This window comes from Nannobrachium achirus, assembly GCF_963921795.1.
Source record: "Nannobrachium achirus genome assembly, chromosome: 8".
Taxonomy (NCBI): Eukaryota; Metazoa; Chordata; class Actinopteri; order Myctophiformes; family Myctophidae; genus Nannobrachium; species Nannobrachium achirus.
In genome coordinates, this window is record NC_137817.1 from 37,433,833 (window position 1) to 37,460,818 (window position 26,986).

At 42.3% G+C, this 26,986-nt stretch overlaps 1 protein-coding gene across 3 annotated transcripts in view; it reads left to right on the forward strand.

Moving 5' to 3' along the window:
- Nucleotides 1-24,624, forward strand: part of usp32 (ubiquitin specific peptidase 32) — an 84,349-nt gene extending 59,725 nt beyond the window's left edge. For all 3 annotated transcript variants that reach the window (XM_080730928.1, XM_080730929.1, XM_080730930.1), the window contains exons 20-34: nt 1,143-1,281; nt 1,579-1,684; nt 2,255-2,428; nt 4,604-4,778; nt 5,719-5,870; nt 6,457-6,568; nt 7,696-7,907; nt 8,729-8,913; nt 9,300-9,386; nt 10,473-10,593; nt 12,503-12,694; nt 13,142-13,367; nt 13,919-14,409; nt 19,920-20,012; nt 20,768-24,624. In XM_080730928.1, coding sequence (XP_080587054.1) covers nt 1,143-1,281; nt 1,579-1,684; nt 2,255-2,428; nt 4,604-4,778; nt 5,719-5,870; nt 6,457-6,568; nt 7,696-7,907; nt 8,729-8,913; nt 9,300-9,386; nt 10,473-10,593; nt 12,503-12,694; nt 13,142-13,367; nt 13,919-14,409; nt 19,920-20,012; nt 20,768-20,941 — 2,639 coding nt within the window. In that variant the 3' untranslated portion in view covers nt 20,942-24,624. The remainder of the gene's footprint in view (nt 1-1,142; nt 1,282-1,578; nt 1,685-2,254; nt 2,429-4,603; nt 4,779-5,718; nt 5,871-6,456; nt 6,569-7,695; nt 7,908-8,728; nt 8,914-9,299; nt 9,387-10,472; nt 10,594-12,502; nt 12,695-13,141; nt 13,368-13,918; nt 14,410-19,919; nt 20,013-20,767) is intronic.
- Nucleotides 24,625-26,986: the final 2,362 nt, after the last annotated feature.

A 26,986-nucleotide genomic window follows, 5' to 3' on the forward strand; every position in this document is an offset into this window, starting at 1 on the left:
CAGCCTGGGATTTAAAGTAAATTGTTAACAATAGTGGCTTTATTTCAGGTGAAAGAAGCTCATAAGGCTGTTATGGCATTTCTGTATTTTTACTGCAGTATAAGGTTGAAATGGTTGTGTTTAGACTTTAGGTTATAGACGGTTAGTGTGGGTTTGGTGTGGTTAAGGTCAGCGTAATGATCTGTGATGGCAGTTAACCAACGAGATAGCATTACCTCAAACTGATGGATCTGGAGCTTGTGCAAATTGAGTACCAGTTCAGAAGCCATGCAATGTACAGTATGTACAACTACAATTCAGTGTGATCTGGTGGTTCAACCAGATAGCACACATACTGTATAGTGTATACTGTATAATAGTGTTAAATACACAATTATTTTCACTCTACTAGTAGTCAATAAATCACAAATGGATTGAAATCACTCAGTGTTACAACAGAAACAATATTTTAAAGTTATAAACATCTCAACCGTTTGGGACATACTCTTCTAGACAATTATGTGATGCATAAACAGCTGTATTGTACATTATTACTGAATAATAATAACTTGGTGGTTCCGCTCTGGTTGTTCTAAATCTAAACATAGCATAGGCTATAGTTAATTATAGTTAATTATACAGTGAATCGTCTAAGCAATTAGTTATTCTGATGATTTATGCAGTAATTTGCATGATATTAAGTATCAGGCAAGTGCCTCATTGACCAACCAAATACAGGTGTGGTATCACACCAATACAGTTACTCATGTGTGTTCCTTCAGCCATGACTCATGAGTATTATAAAGAGTATATTATTATTGGCATACAAAATGTTTGTGGACACAAAATGGCACATGTGTTTTAATTAAGTCACACTACATATGTGAGGTAAAAACTGAAATCTATCTCGGTAGAACTCACACGTTTTGATTGTTCTCAAATGTTTTGAAAATGGCGAAATTAGCAAATCTACATACAACAAAGTGTATAAGATTTAAGTGGACAATAGCACAGCTTGGTTAACATGGAGATTAAATGATACATCACTGACACATACAGTAACAACAAAGTGTCGAGTGACACTTGTCACACAATGCATAAATTGCCTTTAGGACGTGTTTGTCATGGCAACGTAATTACCCCCCCCCCCTTCTCTGGTCCAGTCCCCACAGAGAAAGGAGCCACAGGCCTCAGTAACCTTGGCAACACCTGCTTTATGAACTCCAGTATCCAGTGTGTGAGCAATACTAAGCCTCTCACCGACTACTTCATCTCAGGGAGACATTTGTACGAGCTCAACAGGTAACAAGCTTTCAAACGTGTTCAATACAGTAGTTGACTTTAGTAGTACAGTATAGTAGCACTATTATTGTTGTGGTTATTGTGAAGAACCTAAGAACTCGAAGTAGTTCTCAATTTTTAAAATGTCAAGGACCCATCTTAACTCTGACAGTATACAAATGGAACCAAATGGACCAACCCGGGGCCATTCGGTTCCCTTTTGTATACTGTCAGAGTTACAGACTTTTACGAGACGAGAGTCCTTGGACCCCACTTTCAGAATGACTGCTCTAACTCATTATTGTACTGACCCTACAGAACCAATCCCATTGGGATGCGAGGTCACATGGCCAAGTGTTACGGTGACCTGGTGCTGGAGTTGTGGAATGGGACCCAGAAGAATGTAGCTCCACTCAAACTCAGGGTGGGCACCGCGCTCTCATAACACTCACACAGTCCGTGCACACAGGAGCACCCGACACGGAGCTAATCGTAACATAGGGTCGAACTCGGCCCATGAACTGTGTCGCCAACCTCCACTATCTATCGTTCTTTTCCATTTTCAGTCTATGGTTTTCTCCGAAAACTCACAAAGGTCATAAAGTAAACTTTAAAAGAATACTACACCCAAAATGTTTTATATCTACTCTTGCAGAGTAGTAAGCTCAGTACACCCCAAACACATCTAAAAAATATTGTTAAATTAGTAGCCACGTTCAATGAAGTCCTGACTGAGATGACATGCTAATTTAAACCTTTTGTCATCACAATAAACAAGTGATGTGCTGATCACATACTGTAAGCACAAGGCCACAGTACCTGTGTTGCGTGTCTCTGCTTTCGCTGTCTTGCCTCAAATAAAAACCGAAATGCCTGGAATGTAACCTTAACCACTTACCTGTAAACCCTCTACACTTGGTACACTGTACCTGAGTTGGCTCTTGACCTTTTTCCATCTACCTTTTTTCCTCTATGTTCCTGTTACTCTCTATAGTGGACGATAGCTAAGTATGCACCGCGGTTCAACGGGTTCCAGCAGCAGGACTCCCAGGAGCTGCTGGCCTTCCTCCTGGATGGTCTGCATGAGGACCTGAACCGTGTCCATGACAAACCTTACGTAGAACTGAAGGACAGCGATGGCAGACCTGACTGGGAGGTTGCCTCTGAGGTCAGCACGCACCACACATGACGGGACATGTTGTATACATTTCACACATATTTTTTAATCTGTACTTAATCTAAATAATTTATTTGGTTAATCAGTAAATCACATGTAACAATTACTAATAAAATGTCATTTAATATATTATTAAGTGGCATGAACTCTAGTTAACAAACGATAATGTAAATGGTCAAATAAATAGAGTGCAAAGACTTTAAAAAGTGCTCCTCAGAGCACAGGTATCTGCCTCCTGGTGGTGCTATAATATGCCAATGTGAAAAGGGTTCCATTTCTTCCTCTGCCTTTCACAGCAATCGGACATTTCTTCCATGGCCTAGTGGGAGTGTGCTGCACAGTTTCATGGCAATCGCACGCTATTCACTCATGATTTGAGGCATTTTGTTCAAAACAGACCACTCCTGCAAACTTTGGAAGCCAATCTCTTAGCTAATCAGGATGGAATATTTAAAATATGAAAGACACATTTGGTTTAATGACTATAGAGATACTGTGTACTGATTTGCATGCTGTTTGGGCAAAATCTGAAGGAGTAATATAAAATAAATTAGCAAAAATTGGTGTCATGGTGGCGATATAATATGAAGCTGAAAATGTGGGGCAGAGGTTCTGCTCTTGCATCCAAGGAGTGTGTGTGCACAGTTTCACGTCAAGCGTGATCTTTGATCAGCCATCTCAGCTAGCTACTGTAATACCATTAATCATTACACCATACACATAGAGTGCTGCTTGCCCCAAAGGATAAAAACGAGACTGTCAAAGGGGGAATAAATGTAATACAATTATAATACAACTGCCTCCACACTGAATACATTAATCCAAGGCAATCAAGTTACGATTAAATACAATTCATCCAACATTTTGACCCAAAACAGTGATAATACAGTACAATGAAAATGTTTGTGTATGTACCGTACCTTGTACCGGTAAGCTAGTATATATACTGTAATATATATATATATATATATATATATATATATATATATATATAATCGACTGGGAAATGTGCCTACTTATGTTAATGTAGTCTGCAGATCCCCCTGCTCCTCTCTTGACTGTGGGTTTAATGAACAGAACACACCTCTGAGGTGTGTTGGGACGATGAGAGAGCAGAGCTGTCTGCTTTTTGTGACAGGATGAGAAAAATATGAGACAGTCAATAATGCACTTCATTAAAGATGCAGTGCTACAATGTTTGTAGCATATATTACTCCTCTAGAGTCTAGAAGAGTCTAGACAAAAACGTAACTATCTTATGTGTCCAGGATGTCTTCCCTTTGGATGTATGGTTTATTTTTTAAGCTGCAAGTTTCTCTTACAAATGGGTTAATGGAAACAGACTAGACTTCTGACATATCAAAATTGTGTATATACCATATAATTTCTAATTGCGCCGCTCAAATTAATGTGAGGTGAATTCACCTCAATAAAAAAAAACGATCAAAGCTGTCTTACAACATGATGTAAAGGGAGTTTTATTCAACAAACTAACATTTTGACTAAACATGTATAATACAAATGTATGACTACGTAATCCACACACAAACGCTTCCGAGACAGCACAGCGACATAACGCTGATGCCTACTCTCCCTCTGTAACAATGTAGGCGAGGCGCTATGTAGCGTCGGGAGCGTTTGCTCATTGGGAAGATGCATTTGCGACGTCGCTGCGCGAGCGAGGAGCTAAATTGGCAAGCGACGTCGCAAATGCATCTTCCCAATGAGCAAATGCTCCCGACGCTACATAGCGCCTACATCATTACAGAGATCGCAAATGCATCGCTGTGCTGTTAGGGTTAGGTCCCAATATGGAGTTCTTAAGGAGCTGCTGGGTGTGCCCACCTAAATGCAGCTTTTGAACACATACAGTACAGTAAAAGTACACTTTTGGGGGAAGCAAAACAGCATACCGTATGTAACAATAATAACCAGTATCTAGGGAATAATATGCCTGTGGCACTGAATCTTTAATTACTAAGCGTAATGATTTGGATGAGTTGATCTGCTAGCTTGAATTTATTAGCAAGATTAGTAATGCCTGATCTGTGTGTGTGTTTGTCCGTCTGTGTGTGGTTGCGTGTGTCCATGTGTTTGTCATGGTCAACATGTGTGTCTTTCGTGTGTTTGTGCGTGAATTTCTGTTTCTCCATGTACGTCCCAAAGGCATGGGAAAACCACTTGCGTAGGAACCGCTCCATTGTGGTGGATCTGTTCCATGGACAGCTCAAGTCCCAGGTGAAGTGTAAGACGTGCGGTCACATCAGTGCCCGCTTTGACCCCTTCAACTTCCTATCCTTGCCCCTGCCCATGGACAGCTCCATGCACCTGGAGATCACTGGTGAGGGAAGGGCTGTTTTATCAACCACTTTCAACCTGGTGACCCTATTTTGGGCAATTAGGCGAAATGTTTTGCCTGGGCATGTAGGCAAAATGTTTCCAAAATTGTTACTCACAATGTGTTGTTAGCTTGTAGGCCATTTGTAAATTGACTGTTGTTGAAAATGTTTTAATATGGCTTGTAGTTAAAGCAACGTTTGCTGATTTTCAACCTTCTTTCCATTCTTTAGTCATTGGGGTGGTACTGTTAGTCTATCATACTTGTACTGTAAATGTTCTCTGTGGCTGTCACCCTATGGATGGTGGAGGAACTACAGGCTGTGGTTCCAGACTGCAGAACAAACGTGAAGGAATTAATCTGATCAACTCACAAACCATATACTGGATAGTGGATAGATACTCAACCTCAATCCCCTTTTTTATACAGTATATTTTGGTCTTTTCTGCCTTAACTTTTAATAGTATAGTGGAGAGTGACAGGAAACTGGGAGAGAGACGGGGAGTGAAACGCAGAAAGGGCCGCTTGGGAATCAAACCTACGACTCGCTGTCAGGCTATTATGTGGCAGGCCATTGGTGCCCCAAACTCCTTCAACTTTGTTCTGCAATCTGTCACTGACTTAAAAAAAATAAGAATTGTCGAGTTTTGTTTATACTGTATATTGTCAGAATCTGCTTCATTTCCATTCCATCCATTCCATTCGTTTGTGTGCTAAATGAGTGACTTTGAGACCTGGGGAGAATATTTTGAATTAAAAATAAATGTATTTAATGGAGCAACTATTGAAGATACCTCACCAATATTTGTGCTATCATCCTGTCAAAGTAATTCAATCCAAACCTCTACAAAAGGTAATTTTGCTTTTGATCCCACTATGAGGAATAGAGGTGGTAGAAAACCATTTACCATGTGTTATTGCTTTATTTGTGGGTGCTTTGCAGTCATCAAGCTGGATGGCTCCACCCCGGTACGCTATGGCTTGAGGTTGAACATGGATGAGAAGTACACAGGGCTGAAAAAACAGCTGAGTGAGCTCTGCAGCCTGAATCCAGATCAGATCCTTCTGGCTGAGGTCCACAGCTCCAACATCAAGGTACTGACCACACACACACGCACGCACGCACGCACTTTCGTTTTTACATCTTTATCCTTTACTTAAAGTTCTTTGACATAAATATTGTACAAAGAAGGGAAATCAAGACCCTTGAAAGATTTTGTGAATGGGTACAGCTTAAAGCTGCAGTTAAATATTCCACGTAACGACAATAAACATGTTCAACACAAAACAAAATCAAAAAGGTTTACAAAGTTTATTCACAATCAACAAAAGCAGAAAAAAGGACAAGTGATGTAACTATAAGGAAACAAGAAATTAATGAATACACATCATCGGCTCAGTGCAGTCTGACAGCCTGTCGCAGGTTCGAGTACCGATCCAGACGGCCTTTGCTGCATGTCATTCCCCATCTCTCTCCCCCATTTCCTGTCAGCCTACTGTCTATCCCTCTCAATAAGGGCATAAAAGCCCAAATAATTATAATAAATAAAATACGCATCATCACTCCACTCACACCTTTCACCTCACAGGCCAGTGTTCATTTTACATTACTACCATGATGTATGTACAGTATGTGTGTGTTCATTCTTAAACGCTTGTGTGTTGTCTCTGCTGTGTGTAGAACTTCCCACAGGACAACCAGAAGGTGCGTCTCTCTGTCAACGGCTTTCTGTGTGCGTTCGAGATCCCTGTGCCTGGCTCGCCCACCTCGCTCACCTCACCTACACTTACGGGTAACGTTGTCAGTTGTCACTACAATGTAACAACGGATTTATTATTTATGCAGGTGGACGGGTTAAACCGGTTGTACTCTTACCACCTGCGATGCCAAATGGCACACAGGTTATCATTATAGCGTTTAACCACTTCCAAGCTGGCAATCCCTATTTTGAGCATGTCAATATAGCCTACTTTTTTCAGAATAATTGCAAAAATAGGCGATCTACAAGCTTTTTAACTCATACCCTGCCAAACCCGAGGAACCCGAGAATTTCGCGATGTCCCTCCCTGCCACGCCCGAGGAACCCGAGAATTTCCGCCATTTTGAAAAAAAAAGAAAAAAAAAATCAAAAAATTTTTTTTTTCAAAAAATGTTTTGGGACCCCAAAAACGTTAGTAGGCATGATAGCGATCGCGAAATTGCTTGTTTAACCCCCATACAACCCCCATACAACTCAGGTAGCAGACCTCCAAGCTCACAACAGTGTAAAACATAATGGCTTCTATCTCATGAATGCCTGAACGGATTTCCATTCGGATTTTTTTGTTTGAAAGCTGTGAGCAATGTGGACACACGTGGTGCATTATCTAGGCATGGGTGTGCATGATCCGTGCACTATGAATTACATGGAAGTCTATGGAGACGAATGGCAGTTAAAGAGTACGAAGGTATTGTTAAATGGCAGCATATGAGTTAATATAGGAACCCATTCCGTAAAATAAAAAGAATCTGTCTTGAGAGATTACAAACTTGTAAATCGTCTATTTCCTCTTTTTGCTGTGCAAGAAACTATATACTGTAGGACTTTAGGAGTTAAGTTATAGTTTTGAGTATTTTAATCCAAACAGGTACTGTAGAACAGTTCTGCCTTTTTTTGTGTATAAACATTATCCCCTGCAGTGGAACACACTTCTGTCCTGGTCTTAAAAGACCAGCTTGATTGGGAATCCCAGTGCATATAATGTCATACAACATTCTGACCAGTCTTTATCTTTACTACAGTACATAATGTTGTAATGTGATGCATTAATATTTACTTTATGCCTTGACACACTTACTGTATCTCCATTCTAATCCATAATGATAACATACTTGTGAAAACATCAGAAAATGAGCATGTGTGTCTTTTTCCCCATGTAGACATCACCCCCATAGCCAACGGTATGCCAGCTAATGGCCACATCGGCTCCAAACCTGTCCTCATACCTGTCCTCATACCCAATGGTGGGCCGAACACCGTGGTGCCCTGTAGCCCAGAGACGCCTCTGGCTAATGGAATACCCAATGGGCACATCACACCGGTCCAAGAGAGCCCCTTCATCGGTTACATTATTGCCATGCACAGGAAAATGGTGCGTACCCTCCACCAGTAGCACATACACACAGGACACCGCCTGTATGCCAGTATGCAGTGGTGTAACACCTCCTCCGCACTGCACGTGAGCGAGCAACACGATGTCCCGCGAAATACTGTACCGTATATGGAGCGTCGGCTTTGTGTTGCGACGTAGCCTGAACCAATCAAATAAATAAATAATAATATAAAGTGTTTGGGGGCAGGACATGGCCATTTACCTCTGTGGACTTCACCGCGAAACCTCGCTCAAATAGAGGCTCCGCGAGCGAACACAGGAGGGGTGGACGACGTCGCTCACGGTAGGTCAGGACGTCCTCATTGGAACAAATATATTTTAATGAGATTTCATCACTCGCGTTGCGTCGCATCAGGGGCAGTGCGGATGAGCTGTAATGGTGTCTGAACGTTTAGGTGCACTATAATGTTATGCTTAAATTGCCAGTCAACAGAAACCCAGGAATTTGGACTTGATGAAGTCACCTGCTGAGTGTTGACTTGAGGCAACTTTTTTTTAATGTACCTTTATTATCATTGAGATGTAATAAGTCAGTTTCAGTGGAATGCAGAGGACTGTGAATGGACTGACAGATCAACCTCTATAGCCGACGGAAACTAGGGTTACCTTTTGGTAACCCTACTAGATTTCCTTGTACTTCCAGATCAACAGCCTACAGTACTTAAATTTCTAGCCATTTCTTGAAGATACGTTTCCATTTCCAGTAACTGTGTTTGATTACCAACTGCTTTCCTGGTGAATAAAAACAAACAATTCCCAATGCAACGTTTTGTGTGTTTTTTTGTTTGTCTGGGCCTCAGATGCGGACAGAGCTTTACTTCCTGTCATCTCAGAAGAACCGGCCCAGTCTGTTCGGCATGCCCCTGATCGTGCCCTGCACCGTGCACACCAGCAAGAAAGACCTCTACGACGCTGTGTGGATCCAGGTGTCCAGGCTGGCCAGCCCTCTGCCTCCACAGGAGGCCAGCAACCATGCCCAGGACTGGTCAGTACACACACACACACACACACACACACACACACACACACGCATGCGCACACAAACACACACAGACATACACACTCACACATACAAATCTCAAGGGACAGAGTTGGGACCAAATTTTAACCCTACCGTCTGTCTAAAATCAAAGGACATTTGATAGTCTAACGAGATTTAAACAATATAATAGATATTTAGATTTGGTTATTAAAATGTATAAATGCGTTTTAGATAGATTGTCACAATATTGTTTTTACATCTTCTCCCAACTTATATACTTGTAAAGTCCTGTACCTTCCATTGTATTGAATGTCACATACGGTAAATGCTGTTGAGTTAAAGGCCTGTATTGTTTTGAGGATTATGTGTCCCATTGTTTGCCCCTGCAGTGATGACAGTATGGGCTACCAGTACCCCTTCACATTACGGGTGGTGGGCAAGGATGGCAACTCATGTGCCTGGTGTCCCTGGTACAGGTAAGACATGCATCATTATGACACACACACACACACACACACACACACACACCAGGGTTTCCGCTAGGCATTTTTGGGGCCAGCCACCTTGGCAGGCAGGATTATATTTTACCGGCCAAAGAATTAATTTATCGGCCATATTATAATGAACGTCACATGCGTGTTTGCAGATACTGTATGTGCAATGTGCACCCAACTGATATTTACACCATTTTATGTTAGCACTGGGCTTCTTTCCTCTTTATCACAGATGCATTCTGTTTTTCTGCATTCTTGCATTCTTTTTATAGTTAACTAAATAATATCTATCTACTTATGCAGAACTATTGCTTGCCAAAAAATAAGTTAATAAAGTGGGCGCAAGTGAACTGATTGCACGCCACCGCCGCCACACAATAGCCTACGAATTAATCTATGTATGATTTGGTCTTTACATCTCATTAAACCTTAATATGCAAACATACAACCTTTGTTTTGTTTTGTTAATGTTATGTGTTATGATGGCGCAAGGAAGGTTGACTTCTCTCAGTTGCCTGAAATCAATGAGTCACTCACTGCGCACCACCGCATCCATTTGTGCATCAGAAAGTCTTGTATAATATCCACGTGGTTCCACAGAGTTCGGGTTCATTTTTTATAATAGTCAACTGCCAAATTACCACGGAATCCGCACGGTTCTGGGTTCTGTTTATCATGTAACAGTAAACCCCGACTCCAGCGAACAAGACAGCGCTGATTTGGGACAAGCGCTGGAGCTGCAGCTGTGAAGCTTGATGTATGCTTCGCTGTATGGCCGGGTTGCGTATCTATAGTAGACATACAAGCTCATAGCGCAGCGGATTGCGACGTGTTGTGAGTTCGTAGCTCTGATATTTTCAACGCGCGTCACCATCTTACGACGAATAGGCTGATTTTAACAGCACAAGAAGCAGCCGCAGCAAGCTCACCCTTAGGGATTTAAACCACGCTGACAGATCATGATACTATAGCGTTAAGAGCTGTGCTATAGAGTGTTTAACTATGCTGTGGTCCTCAGGTTCTGTCGGGGCTGTGCTATAGAGTGTTTAACTATGCTCTGGCCCTCAGGTTCTGTCGGGGCTGTGCTATAGAGTGCACAGAGGACAGAGCCTCTGTGGGAAACGCATACATCGCTGTGGACTGGGACCCTACCGCTCTGCACCTCCGCTACCAGACCTCTCAGGAGAGGGTAAGACAAGACCCCCCCATCCCCCTGGACTTTTCACATGCCAATTAATTATATTTTCCAATATTTTCAATTAGCCAATATATATATAGGGTTTAAAGAGATTAAGCAGGGAGTGCCTGCTGGCCTAGCGGTCCAGGCGCATACCAAATTGGCTCTGATGCCTGACAGTGTGTCGCAGGTTTGAATCCCGATCCCAGCGACCTTTCCTGCGTGTCACTCCCCATCTCTCGCCCCATTTCCTGTCAGTCTACTGTCCAATAAAGGCATAAAAACCCCAAAAACGAATATTTAAAAAAAAAGGTGATTAAACAGATTCCTTTGCTATATTAACACATTTAGCTGGGGATGCCCTGGAAAACCCCCTCAAATCCACGGACCCCACCTTGAGAACCAGTGCCTTCAAATAAAGGCTCTGTGCACACCAGTGGTCCCAAGTGAAGTAAAAGTGTTTGGTTTCATTCTCATGAAGGAACTTCACTTGAGGGCAGTAAGGAAGGATCGGGAATGTTGAGGGTGGAGGAGTGTGTATCAGTTGATGGACAGGAGGTGCTTTCTATTAGCATTGCAGAGTAGCTGATGTGCAGAGAGACGGCACTCCCATCCGATCACCCCTGCAGGCCAGTGTCTGACACATCCTCAACGCTGTCAACCCAACGTGAATGCAATTCACCTCTAGAGGATTTTAGTAATGCATCACTGACTCAACACAGGGCTGCATGCCAGTTAAAAAAATGTAAAAGGAAAGAAGGGAAGATTTTGAGGAACCCAACAGCATACTGTAGGACATAGCAGTGCATTTTCAGTTTGGAATATAGCCAGATGCTTTTAACAGAATGTCTGGGAAAAGTATTCTGTAGAATAAAGGCTTGTTAATGCTTTTGTTGGTATATTTTAGGATTTCAGTATATTAGTTGATGAGTCAGGTTTGAAGAGCATGGCCCGTTAGTCATTTGATAAACTACGGTATATTTATCAACTTCACGGCCCATGGACTGTGTTGAAAGTCTTCTTTTCTTGTGTAATCTCATAAATGTTGAGATAAAGAGCTTAGATGACAGACAAACTAGGCCACTTGTAAAGGTGATGTTGACCACACCGTGTCACTAGAGAGCTGCATACTGAAGGGCTATCAGCATTGAGTAGCACCAGGCTCAGGCCCCACATCCTGCTGCAGTGAACAGGAGTGCTTCTGGTAATGTTGCACTGCAGCAGTGTGTACACACACACACACACACACACACACACACACACACACACACACACACACACACACACACACACACATATTCTCTAATGCAGGGGTTCTCAAACCTTTTTAGGCTGTGACCCCAAACATAAACATATATGAACTGGGGACCCCCACCCTGACAAGCACTTGGAATTGTAGGTATTACATTTAATGTGACTCGGTTCCACCGATACATTTTGTGAGAATAGCAGATCTACATGCTCACAACGCCTCGAGGCGTTGTGAGCATGTAGATCTGCTATTTTCACAATGTTTGCCTCTAGCTTGCTTAATATTTGACAGTTTGGCCAGTTTGGTATTAAAATGGTTTTGAAAATCCTCAAATTGTCACTTTATGTGTACTCTTTATGTTGGTTAGTTTACCGTTGAGTGAGACATTTTTTTTTACATTAAGCTAATCTTCTGGTGACCCCACAAAATAATTTGAGGACCCCACTTGGGGTCCCGACCCCAAGTTTGAGAACCACTGCTCTAACGGGTAACAGGACCTTTGTAGATTCAAGATATTCTTATGTGTAAGAGCATTGTATGAATTCTCCATCTGCATGAATATTTGCCTCCGTAACTATCTTCACACCAGTCTGACCTCCCTACCTGTCTGTTTTCCCTACCTGTCTGCCTGTCTCTGCCTGGCTGCTGGTGCTCTGTCTGGAACCCCAGATCGTGGAGGAACACTGCAGTGTGGAGCAGTCTCGCCGGGCGCAGGCTGAGCCCATCAGTCTGGACAGCTGTCTGAAGGCCTTCACCAGCGAGGAGGAGCTGGGGGAGGATGAGCTCTACTACTGCTCCAAGTGTAAGACCCATCGACTGGCCACCAAGAAGCTGGACCTCTGGAGGCTGCCTCCCGTCCTGGTCAGTGTTCGGGCCAATTGTTAAGACCAATATTGAAAAGTAATTTCTGAGGAATGTTAACAGCCCTAGTAGTCAAGACTGTCACCATACAATACTTTTATCATCCACAATTACAAAGGTTGAGGTTTCCGTTAGCCGATATATATATAGGCCATGCGCATACACGCTTTATTGCGTGACTATTCTCAGCATTTACCTACCCCACCCCTACAACATTTCAAACCTACACCCACACAGGATATAGCAACCACACACACACACACACACACACACACACCTACAGCAGCACAACATGGATCTCAGTCTGGTCTTTGTTCAGCTGTAGAAAGTTGTATAACATGCAGCGGTCCATTAATCACACTTGTACATACATTTCACTAATACAATCTCCCTCCTATCTCTCCTCCTCTCTCTCTCTCCCCCTCTCGCTCTATTTATCTATTCCAGATAGTCCACCTGAAGCGCTTCCAGTTTGTAAATGGTCGCTGGATCAAATCTCAGAAGATTGTCAAGTTTCCCCGTGGTAGTTTTGACCCCAGTGCCTTCCTGGCTCCCAGGGATCTGGAGCAGCACTGTCTCCACTCCCGCAGCGAGGGGGAGGAGCTACTGAGAGTCGGGGAAGACAACCTATCGTCTATCTCCGCCCCGGCTGGCCTCAACAACCTCCCCAAAGGTCAGTACTGCTGCTCCTTTAGCTTGCAATGTGTTATTAGCCATGGGAATCTGAAGACATGACCACATTCATTTGTTTTAACCTGGCAGGGCTGCTTTATCGGCATGGTTCTGCCTGTAAAGTGTCTATGACAGGATCTGTGTATGTCTGTCTGACTGCTATTCTTGAACTTTGTACTGTATGTGTGCACTCATTTGACACTCCATATGCATGATTCTTTTTAGCAATTTTAAAAAAGACAATTACAACCTTCCAAACAGTACAGTAGATTACAACATTATGCATACAGTACAGTGTTTGCAAGTATTTCTTAAGTAGTTGCACGTTGATTTTCAGCTAACTCTGGTAAGACGATTTATAGTGGTTCATGTGTGTTATTCTATGTAACATAACTGAGCTTGACACCATCACACCGCACTGTGCATGTGGAGCTTGTCATTAACCTTGCCACTGTGTGCTCTGCTAGTGACTCTGCTCATGGAACAACAGAGCAGCACCTGCCTTAAGTTGCACAGGAAGTGTTTGATCATCTTCTCGTCTCCGTCCCTCAGCCTCTCCAGCCTCGAGCAGGAAGTCGGCCCCGTCGCTCAGCCGAGGCAGCAGCCCCTCGAGCAGTCCCTCCAAGAGCGGCACGGGAGGCCGCAGACAGGCCCGCCTCCGCCTCCCCCAGCTGAGCAGCAGACACCGGCTCTCCAACAGCAAGGAGAGCCTGGACGGCGGCGCCAAGGACCCTGCCGACTCCGAGGCCGAGCCCGGGGAAGGCACGGTGCAGGCGGACACGGAGGAGACCGCGGCACCAGGGCTGGGGTTGTCTCTCCCCGGGTGCAGGGACGCGGGCCTCGGCGAGTCCTCGACGGGCACCGAAGCGTCCAGCAGCCACTGTGACGTGATCCTGATGAACGGAGACAGCGTGGACAGCTGTCAGAGCAGCGGACTGACCTCAGACTGCAGCACAGAGAGCAGCATGGACCCCGACAACTCGTTGCTGCAGCACAGGGACAACGGATGTCTGGAGGCCATGTACAATCTCTATGCAATCTCTGTGAGTACTGCAACCCATCATTGATTATGTGTAGGAATAGGCTATATGCACAGCAGCCATATTCAAAATAATAGTGGCGGCCTACGGAGGAAACGGCGCGGCACCAAGGCACCAAGCATCCCTTCAAAGTACTAGGCAATAGAAGTGTTAATTGACTGATTTCCACAATTCACGATAGGGCTGGGCGATTTGACGAATTTATCGTCATTTGGCGAGTGGATGAGTCCTATCAGCAAACGTGAAACGTAACCCAATTAATCTGTACAGCTCAATAAAGTGAGCGGACAATTCAAATCTATTTGGCCCAGCAGTTAGGTATTACACTGTGATTGTGATTTAATTCTGGCAAGGCTTTCCCCAAGTGGTTAGGTGTCGCTGTGCATTTGCAAGCTTGATGATGCAGGAATGTGACCCCCCCGGTCTCACAACTTTTGCTGTCAACTCTGGATACTAAAACGTCTTCTGTCTGCTTATGTTTATATCACCAGTCAATCAATGTGATTTGAGTTGACTCGCTACCCAATGCATGCTGCGAGTCCCTTTAGTTACAGGGGAGGGCAGCCCGGGCGGGTGGGTTAAGCCACAGCGATACCATTTATCAATTGTCCGAATATAAAAAAGACTGTCTTGGAGTTGGATGGGTGTATTTCGCTTACCAGGCTAGTGTTTTGCCATATCGTTGCTGCAAACCGAGGTAGTCTATGTGTGCTTTAACTTCACTTCATCTCCTACCTAGCCTGTGCTGTGATCTTAGTTTTAATAGTCCTAAAATGGAAGTGATGTTTTTGATAGGACAATGGAATATTTTAGCTTGTCGCCCAACTCTAATTCACGAGCCAGGTGGGATCATGGTTTTCCATTAGAATTAAGTATTGGGTAGATCGGTTGTCCTCCACACCTTAAAGGTATCATGCTTATTTGTTGAAATTATAAAAATCGCTATCCCCCCAGGCCCCCACCGGAGGTCGGTCACTGACCGCTGGTTGCTGTTTCTCCGTCCCTCCGATGGGTCTCTCACCCCGAGCCCCTCTCCCCGCTGGTCAGTCTGAGAGTGATGGCACCGCACTGCCCCTCCCAGTAGCCTAGTGCTCTATCCACTGTGTAAATAGACGTTATTGCGTCTTTAGACAGTAAAAGATAGCTCGCACATCCTGCCGTGAACTGCCCTTTGTTCTCAAAACTTTCATCTGAGAAATGCTTGTCACACAACCGAGAGTTTTGAAAACCCTCCCTTCCTCAAAATGAGTGAACTCCAGCCATTTCCTCCGAAGCTAGGGATAGGCTTTGTTGCGAGGAAAGGGGAAGAGAGATTTGAAATTGGCACAAACAAATACACAGCGACAGCGTCTATGTTGACTGAGGCATGTCTCTTGTCTGCCAGTGCTACTGCTGCTAATCTGAGTTCCCAGAAATGTTTCGCCAAGTTGTCTGCAATCTGCATGTCTTCCTCCTGCTCAGACTGAATGGGAGAAGTGTCCACTGTGTCACAATTAGGATGAATACATATAAAATAATTCATTGTTTGTTTACCCCGTGGTAACTGCGCGATGGGTGTATATTTTCTCCTTTTCTACCTGGCCAGAGAGGCCGACCTGGGAAGCCCTGTCGGTAGCAGTAACTTCATGATGACATCGGTTGGACAGGCTCGGAGACCCAGAGCGATAAATGACAAAGCAAATTATTTCATCTATCTATAAATGCGAGAAGTCTCTGCGTGTCTGTCTGTCTGTCTGTGTGTCTGTCTGTAATCCGCGTATCTCGAGAACCGTTCGTCCCACCGGCTTCAGATTCGGCACGCGCGTTCCCCGCCGCGGCACGGAGTGCAGTGCCGGGTCTCGACCCGACCCGACGCGCGGTTTTCCCGAACCGGCGCGAAACGTTCGGAATCTCCTTATGCGGGGTTGATTGTTGACATCAGGCTGTTCCGGAGGAAATCGGCGAAAGCTCTGACTCATTGTGACATCACTTCATAAAAGGCTCTGACATCACGTACGCCACATGAGTCAACAAAAAATCTCTGTGAGTGTGTATGTATGTATGTAATCCGCGTATCTCGAGAACCGTTCGTCCCACGGGCACGCGCGTTCTCCATATATGGGCATAAAATGAATGCCCCCATATATGGGCATAAAATGGATTGCATAAATGGACACAGGCAAACAGATGTTGCATTAAAGGGGGAACCGGCACTGTGTCTGCAACACAGTTGGAGGCACAGACAGATACTCCATATATGGGCATAAAATGGACGCAGATAGACAGATATCTCCATATATGGGCATAAAATGGACCCAGAACTATAACTGCAGTGATCTCCATATATGGACATAAAATGGACACCGACAGACAGACAGACAGATACAGATATCTCCATATATGGGCATAAATGGACACAGGCAGACAGATGGTCAAAACGGGTCCTATGAAAACAGGTATAATGGGGTTTGCATTAAAGGGCGGGGCATTCATTCCCTATTTACATTGTTCCGAGTTGGCCAGGTCGCGGGCGGCCCAGCTTCTAGTTTCAATAAATGAACATAAACTAACTACTTGACATGATGAACAATGTTGCTAAAACTAAGATATATGAGAGGTGACATAATTTTTATATACACAGGTTTAGTAATAAAGGATATTTTCATGTAAGGTGACTTCCTGGTTTTCATAGTGCAGGCAAGGGGAGACAGGCCGGCCGACAGACCGTTCAGTACAGTGAAGTACAGTAGAGGTGCGCCGTGATGTCATCAGCAATATTGGCCAAACAGATAACCTTTTTTTTATATAACCACTTTAAGTACCTGCTTTGACTCTGACCAGCGTTGAATGTCACGCCCCTTCTCTGTGTCCTCACAACTTTACTCTCCCTCTACTCTGCCCTGTCCTTCATATGACTGTGACACACTCAAAAAGAAACGTTAAAGCTGTTTAAAAAACGGGTTTTGGCAATTATACTTTGCATTTCTGGTGATGTTGGTGTTGTTCAATGGTTGTTCAACTATCTAAAACAAAGCACATCAGCTCTTAAAATTCAAAGAGCAAGGGATTCTTTGTAAAGCGCTTTGGGTATTTGGAAAAGCGCTACATAAATCCAAGCTATTATTAACACTTATGTTGCTATGATTTTTTCTCTTCAATGTCCCTCGTTGCCATGGTTACCATAGACTTCCATGTAATTGCGCAATTGTGTAAAAAGTGCACGCCCATGCCTAGCTGATGCACCACGTGTGTGCAGGCTGTTCACAGCTTTCAAACAAAAAAATCCTCTTGGAAATCCGTTCAGGCATTCATGATTTATCAGCCATTATGTTTTCTTCAGATGTAAACAAACATGGCTGCCATGTTTGAAAGAATGGGTTGGTATGGGGGTTAAACATGCAATTTCGCGATCGCGATCATGCCTAATACATTTCTGGAGGTCCAAAAAAAACATTTGACATTTTTTTTCTTTTTTTTTTTTTTCAAAAACGGCCCTTTTTTTTTTTTTTTTTTTTCAAAAACGGCCCAAACTCGGGAAACTCTGGGTTGGCACAGCGGTAGTACCTTTTCAAACTCGGGAAACTCGGGGTTGGCACCAGATGTGTTAACATGTTTGCCACAAGCTATGGGATCTGTAGCCATGGTCCCATAACCCGGACGGACGGGCGGTGGGTGGACCTGGCTTCAGGGCTACAGTATACATTATACACACAACACCAGAGAGAGAGCAGTCTCAATGTTGCAAAGGACTTTGATGTAAACGTGGCAAGCATTAGACCCAGCAAATCTGTTATTGTTGTGTACTGTATACAGTATATGTGGGTAGAGGCAATAATTTCACAACCGTGTCAGAGATGGGCAGTATTTGAAATACATGTATTTGAAATACGTATTTGAAATACTTTTTTGTTTTTTGTAATTTGTATTTGGCTGGGACGGAAAAAATTGGATGTAATTTGTATCAAAATACATTCAGGTCTAGTATTTTCTGTATTTGAAATACAAAATACTTTTTATGTAATTTTATTCTCAAATGGACACATTTTAAACATTCACAAAGGTTTAACTGTAGGGGGAAAGACACATTTTCTTTCAATCTAATTTGCTGGTGGTTTGTGTGTGTGTGATACAGCCATAGCACTTGACTTTGGTTTGCTTCAAATGTATCGTGCATTATGATTACAATTTCGAATTACTTGGGCGCAAGTACTGCGTTCATCTGCGTATGTATGTAGGTTGGTAGATAGGTACTGTGTGTGTTTAAGCATGTAGCACAATAAGGGACCAGCATTTCTGGCAATGTCATCATTAACAGCCAATGAGGGACCAGCATTCCTGGTGATGTCAGTGGTGATGTCACTGGCATCGCCAGTGGTGATGCCAGTGGTGAGCGCACCTCATGACGCGCTCTGCTGGCATACAAGCAGGCCATACTTGGCCTACTTGTGCACAAGGAGCAAGTTGGCACCTCAACAGAGTGCAGTTTTAGTTATTATAAGGCTGGCAGAGCGGGTTTTGCACTCTATGAAGTACTGGCGCAGAGGCAACTGTGCATTCAGTCTCATGCCATAGTTCCTTTAGAAGATAACGGTAAAGTGGGTTCCAGACGATACGTGGTCACCGCCTCCTAGTAATTCATTTTCAATGACGGGCGGCTATTTCTGCCGCGCAGCGAAGTTTTGAGGCGGCGAGGCGAGCGGGCGCAGTCCCGTGAAAATCCCCGCGAGCGTGCTCGTTTGTGCATGCGTACATGGGCAGTGAGAGATGGATTGTGTTCATCTTTGTGAAATACCTTGTGGCGTTTACTCACTGAGCAAGTGTGTTTGTGTCTCACCGCGGTGCGGTAACCCAAGCGGCAGCCGTAGCGTTGACCGCTTATCGCGTGGAAGGCACTTCTGGCCTGAGCTCTCACACACTGGCACACAGTGGTAAGCATTTAGGCAGCCTGCTCAAGACTAACACCATAGTATGTATGGTGGTCAATTTAAGTGCCTTCCACACGATACGCGGTCACCGCTATGGCTGCCTATTGGGTCAGCGGTTACCGCACGCGGTATTTCACAAAGATGAACACAATCCATCTCTCACCGCCCACATATGCATGCACAAACGAGCACACTCGCGGGGAATTCACGGGACCGCACCCGCTCGCCTCGCCAGTTATTTTAATACTTGGCAGTCAATCTATAAAAGTACTAATCATTGCATCAATTTTTATAAAAATTATTTATGTATTTTCAAAATACAAAATACGTATTTGAATCTTAAATACATTTCTCTGGCCTGTATTTATATTTTGTATTTTGATACATTTTTTGACCCAGTATTTGTATTTTGTATCAAAATACTTTTCAATGTATTTTCGCCCATCTCTGCGTGTAGGCATGTGTCCCTGCTCATGCATTTGTCACTTAGTGAGGCTATCCATAGTCACGGTTGTGGTTCCAAAGATCCAAAATATGAATATAAGAGTATAAGAGTATTATTACTGTGGGTCCTGGCCAGTGTTGTGACGCCTCTTTTGATGTTCCCAGTGTCATTCAGGAATCATGGGAGGAGGTCACTATGTGACCTACGCCAAGAACCCCAATGAGAAATGGTACTGTTACAACGACAGCAGCTGTAAGGTAAGACACCAGACACTCATTTGACAAACAAACTCAAATAAACAACCTATCCGCCTATAATGTCAAATTGGATTTGGTTTGATGCATGCATGTTCGTTATTAAAGAGGTGGTGCCATAGTTTTGTTCTTTTTCTGGTTTTCATGTGTCTATGAGGTTGACAGTACTTCATTAGACCCCCTAGTGTGGTTGTTATGAGCAATTATGTATTCCCTTTGCATTTTGGATTTCTTCCTGGAGGAAGTGCCGATCCAAAAACTGTGATTAAATGACATCATATAATCATCCCCTCCCCTTTTACCATTCACCCAACACTGTGGGTGTATCTAACTTCAGCTGGGTCACCACCCACCTGAACAACCAGGCATACTTAATGAACTGGTGGGTGTGGCCACATAAAAACCTAATTTTAACTCTTTCTGTACACTCTTTTGATCATTTGAAATCATGGCACTGCATCTTTAAGCATTCCTTACATAAATACAGAAAGGAAAAAGTCCTTTGAATTCAATGGACTTTTGGGGTTCTGGGGTTACAGAAAACCTCCACTGCACTTTGGGGTTACAGAAAAGTTACCAGAAAACAGTTTTACTCTACGTGAAATAAAGATTGACAATAACAATAGTCTGGTTGCCTATAGCAACCACACTAAATAATAAAAAAAAGAGTTGAAAGGGGAAGAGGAGAGGGTTCCGAAGGGGTTGGGGGGTGTTCATAAGGTACAGCCTTATGTAACTCTTGTGATCTTACTTGGTAGGAGGTGCATTCTGAGGAGATTGACACCGACTCCGCATACATCCTCTTCTATGAGCAGCAAGGGGTCGACTACTCCCAGTTCCTGCCAAAGACAGACGGCAAGAAGATGGCCGACACCAGTAGCATGGACGAAGACTTTGAGTCTGACTACAAGAAATACTGTGTCCTCCAGTGAGCGCACTTTGTCTTCCATCAGCCAGCACTGAAGGACACTGGATCTGGGTCAGACTTCTCCCCACTTCTTTGGCTGGCGTATGTCGTAATATGCTTTAAAAAAAAAAGAAAAAAAAAAGAAAAAACGTTTTGATGAATAATCAAACTGCAAATCGCTAGAGCACTGGTTGAAATTACAGTGGTCTCTTTTCAATAGGGAAGCGTCGCAGCACTTTCTATACTCGCGAGAGGTCTAAAAACAAGGATTTGTGCAAGGTTTGCCAAGAGAACAATCTATCCCACCAATGAACGCACTAAAACTGGTGCACTTTGCCGAGCCCACTGAAACAAAATTCCCCTTTCCTTGTGAACAAGGCAAGCTACGCCATGTAACATGTAACGTATACATACACGCATACTAACGCATCTCAGAATGTATGTCAGTATGGCCAAACAAACACATGAACTAATGTTGCGTTCTCCTTGTGCATTTATCACAAAAATATTGATGTCTGAATGACAGGAAGGGCTGAAGGACCTTGCGTGTTGGCATTGTACTTTCAGCTGTTAAAGTATGTCCACAAATCAACATCACGTTGAGGTTCAGTGTCTGCTATAGCGAGATGATAGAATAGATACTTAACTGAGCTTTTAAAAATGCTTCTCCAAAGGTTTGATTTGTGCTTCTCATCAGTAGCATAGTGTCCGTAGGAAAAAAAGAGCTACCTCATTGATATCTGTTGTTTAACGGCCAACTGCACCCGAGTAAAAAGTCTTGACAGTATTATTATTAGAAATCAAATGTCCTTCTGATGACCGCGGTACACACATTTCAAATGAACCAAGTTAAGATTAATATAAATTTGGCCCTTTTGCCAAAATATGTGTCATCCAGCAACTGCCAAAAGTAAATGGTAATTTGTGCAATGTTGTTCTGATTTATACCCTTAACTTATTGATTTAAGTCACTTTCCAACTCAAGATCTTTAGTATGAATCTGGATTATGTTCAGGACAGGTGCCAAAATCTGTGATTTCAAAGACCCAATAGAATACACAATCTACTATATAAAGTGTGATATAATTTTTTCATTTATTTTTTTGTTCATTCTGTAAATGCATTATTTTATAGAGATTTATTTTTATTGTGATCTTTTTTTTGTTTTGTTTAGGGATGATCCTATCACTACTGTATATTCAGAAGTTATTTTGTAAACATGTAGAACCACTTTGCAAGATTGTTTTGAGAGTTTGGGAATTTTATCTATCATACTATTATACCCAAAGGCACCAAAGGTCCATATTTTATCTCACCAATAGACCGGCGATTTCTCAGAGCAGCAGTCATAGCTGCGGTGTCAAGCGGCACTGCTCCGCACAGCGACACCGTAGCTACATGGCAGCGCTCTGGAAAAGGGTCTATAAGCAAAAAGAATATGGTACCATGGCATCCTAACGCATTATCTTATGTACAAAGCTCAAATGAAATGATGATGACATCTTGATGCTTTCTGCAGCTTTTCAAATTATCAGACAGAATCCATTAAATACCCTCTTGCTAAAACTGCTATTCACGCCACTAAAAAAGGTCTAAAATAACGCAGAAGTGCAGGTGAAATGATATATTGTAGCCAAGTCGTAGCCAAATAATTTGACAGGGTGTATTGCGTCCCACCAGGTGACAGAACCGTGTGTAGGAAAACAGTTGGTTAAGGTGAAATTGTGTCATATTGCCAGCAAATGTAAGATTTGCTCAAATATTTGGTGACACATACATATTGGGTCAATATTTTGGTGCCATGCCATTAGTCCGACAGCCCTTTGGACCAACAGCATGCATACTAAACCTAACCCTAACCTCACACTAACTATACATGTTTCAGACTAATTGTTTCAGACTAATTGGACATCGGAATAATGGGCTGTCAGAATATTGGTCAGCCCCCAATTATTCAGTCATTTACTGATTCAGTTTAGAACTCAACTTTATTGAAGAGGGGTTGAGAATTTTTTGGGTTTGTCTGTATCATCACCTTATTACATACATGTTGGTTTTGCGAGAATAGGAAATGTATACATGTGTAAATGTATAACAGTTTGAAATGGAAATTATATAAATATCAAACAGCTCTTGTAATAACCAACTAATGATTCACAGATACATATGGGATTGAACTACTACAGACCAGATAAAATCCTAGTAAGAACACAATGGAGGTGAAAATCAATGTTGGGAATCATTTGTTTGAATTTGCTTGCATCAATTATATCAAGGCCACGTTTGCTTTGACTCAGGCCAGGTGTGACTGCTCAGACCAGCCATCACCCACACCACAGTGCTGTTCTCTTGAATAGACCTGGTGTTTTATCATTTACCAACAAACAAAATGGTTTTGTTTTTTATTTAACTGATGGATAAGGCATTGAACTGAACAAATCCTGAACTTGTGCCCTGCTCTCTTCAATGTCAGTCACAGGGTTTGCAGATTGTAGCATGTGGCAAAGGTCACCAGCCTAGCTCCCTCTCACCACTGTGAACAGACCACCTGGCTGCCTGCCCTTAATATAAAGGTCCTAGAATAAAGCTTAAAGCTGAAGTCCAGCTTTCTAAATCACAGGAGATGAGTATTCTGTGTACCCTTCCCCAACCCAAGATTGTTTCCAATGTTTTAGCTGCTGTATTGATGCGGAGAGGATGGTTATTAGATGTACTGGATAAATGTCTGTCGTTAAAAGAAACTTTTATTTTCTTTGTCAGGAATATGTTTGTTGAACAAATGGAAATGTACAACTTAGTGCTATTTATGTTTGCTTTTTTTTTTTTTTTCTTTGCTGCTTTGCCCTTCAAATTGTACATGATGTCAAGCTGTCAAATGTTAGTCCAAGGCTGAAAATGCATCACCTGGTTCAAAGGGAACATTTCAGGAATAATTAAGGAGTTGTATCAGTGTGTTCTATTTGCTTGGTGTTTACGGTGAATCAGCTGTAAAAAAAAATAATAATAATAATAATCATTGTAACAGTGAATGAGCCTTCTAACTAATTCTATTGTGACAGACAGCTTACCCGTACGTAGAACTACTTTAGGTTTGATGAATACAAAACACGGCGTATACAGGAAGATCCTGAGCATTAAATCACTCAGGATTTGATTGTGTATTGCCAACTGTGTGGGGTTCATCTGAGCACAATTTCCTCACTTCAGTAATTGGAACGAAATTATGAATGAAGAAAAAGTCTTCATCCGAGTACAAATGGAACTGACTTTGAACGCTGATCATTTGAATCCTTGGCTCCTTCTCTGACAGAATGGATTGACGTGTTGGCAGGTAGTGCAATCTACTACTGAACTGTAACCTCTCGTTATTTAAATTAATTTCCTTTTCGGATCTGAAAGAGTTGTTTAATTTAATGAACCTTTTTTTTGTAAGATGTTTGTTGAAAGAAAGTGACATTGCACTGACATGAAAATGTACATAAAAGTGTTTTTGTAAATAAGCCAATTAAAAAAGTTATGTATTTGAATATGAACTGTACAAAATACTGTAGTTGTATATGGAGTGACATTGTTGATCTGTAACAAATACCCAAGCAACAAATTAAATTCTGCAAAAGGAAATTGAGACTTGGAAGTGGTGTCTTTCTGTTTGAGTTAAATTCATCTGGCTTTTAACATAATTGAACTTAATTTATGTAAGGCATTAATAATATAATTAAAATAATTTGATTACAAGTGGAAGTGTATCAAGCAATTGCTTTGCTTACTTTTGCTTTTATAAGAGGAGAGAAAATGTACTTGTGAAAGCAAAGAAACCACAGCGTCTTAAGAGGTGTTGGTGTTAGAGAGGAAGCCACGTATATTCATCTCAGGGGTCTTCAACCAACCGGAGGTTACAGCTGTTGAAAATGTGATTTCCCAGAAACATACACCTCGCTTTTCAAAATGTAAACATTTTTAGAACCGCTATTGTTAAACTCATAATGAGGACTTTACTTTGAAAGAATAAAAGATGTGTAATTCCACACAGACTATTGTAGGTTATGTTTCAAAATAAATACAATTTATCTGAAAGGCTAGCAAAGGCTAAACTTCTCTAGTCTACATATTTGCATTTTGTCAATATAAAGTATACAGGATGGTGCATAGTACCTGCTTATTTATAAGCTCTTATATGGCAAAAGTAGATGTGTCAATGTGTCATGCAGCTTCTTGCAGCTTTTCAGTTTCAGTGAACCACTGGATTGTTCATTTCCTCTTCTGGTGTTTGTGGTTCAAATGCATGCTAAAACCCTCCCTCTGACAATACTATGAACTGTCCCCTGTTCTGTTTAAGTCTTGACATTGTGCTTGAGAGATGACATGACTAGCATGCTATCCTACATATTTTGACTAGTTTAAAATAATTCATATTCCCTCTAGAGTGGATGGCCTTCAACATTACAGAGAGGTCTGTGAGGTGAAATTACACCGCTGAGGTATTTTACTTGTTGGTGGTTGGGGTTGATTTGTTTTATATAATGTATATATTTTGTAAATGTATTGCATTAGTTTTTGTCATGTGTTTTCATGTTGACAGATCAATGATAAATGCAGCCACATCCTTACAAAAACCTAAGTTGCTGTTCTATGACAAGTTGTTATCATATCATTTATCATGTTCTCAAATGTGAAAAATGGCACGATGTCCATGGTGGTCACGACAGGTGTGGCAGTGCTGACGACGATGTCCATGATAGATGGTGGTACAGCAAACGAAAGTGAGTCATTAATCTGCATTCTAGACCTCTTATTAAGACTTGTAGATGAGATACATTTTTATATACGTATAATAATTAATAGCCTAATAATAAAATGAAACAATTTCTATTCTTTAAAGCATGTCCTTGTACTCCCAATTTGGATCTTGTCCACTACATCCTTCATGGGTTCTCATCTCTCACCATGCTCGTTTTCATAGTGCTGGCAATCATCTTTTTCAAAAAGTAAGACATTACATTATGCTCTATTTTGTTTTTTGTACGGCAGTGTTGATTTTGACAGCAAATATATATTTTTTTGTCATAGTGTTTTGAATAAAATTCCATTTATTTTCATATTTTAGTCATCTGAAAATAGACGATCTACAAGCTCTGCGACGCATTGTGAACTTGTACTGTAGATCTGCTATTTTCAGATTCAGGATGCAACATCCGAGCGCAATCAAACATACAATTATTTGTCTTTTAGTTCTAGTGGATCTCTTCTCCACTAGTAGTACCTCCCTAACATTTTAGTCTAGTTTTTATTTGTTGACGAAATTGACAATATATTTAATTTTAGTCATCATAGTTATTTTTTTTATTTCGTTTTTGTCAGTGAAAAAAGGTAGTCTGTTGACGAACATTTTTCATAGCTTTAGTTGACGAAATCAACACACATAGGTTTTCACAGCATACTCTGAAATGGCAGTTCAGTTTTTTTCTGTACAGTGTGAATGTGTTCTTATTCTGTCCCCGTTTCTTTATCAATACCGGTATGTTCCCTCAGGAATCGTGCGCTGGTCCGAACTGTTCATTTCCAGGCGGGCAAGCGGTCTGTGGTTCAGGTGGCTGATCGGGAGAGCTGTTCCATCACGATGCCATTAAGCCTTGTCCCCCTGCAGGAGGGTGCTGAACACATGCCACTACAGCAGCCGGGGAACAAGACCAGGACCCTCGCCAACATGCTGCCCTCAGTGCCCTGGAGACCCCTGCAGCAGGTACTGTCAGGGGCGTCGCAACCAAATTATGGGCCCTGGGTACAAGGACTCACTGCGGGCCCCCCATGAACTGGGAACGCATTATTACGCATTATTTAGTGCTTTAACTATTGAAAAATAGCAGATATACAAGCTCACAGCGCGGCACTCGGTGCCGCGCTGCGAGCTTGTACAGCTTGCTGACTGTAATACTGCGTGGGTCACGTCTGCAGACTCTGCACACAATGTTTCAGCAATGACCCAACATACAGATTCATCTAATATATATATATATATATATATATATATATATATATATATATATATATTCTTTTTTTTTCTTCTGTAATG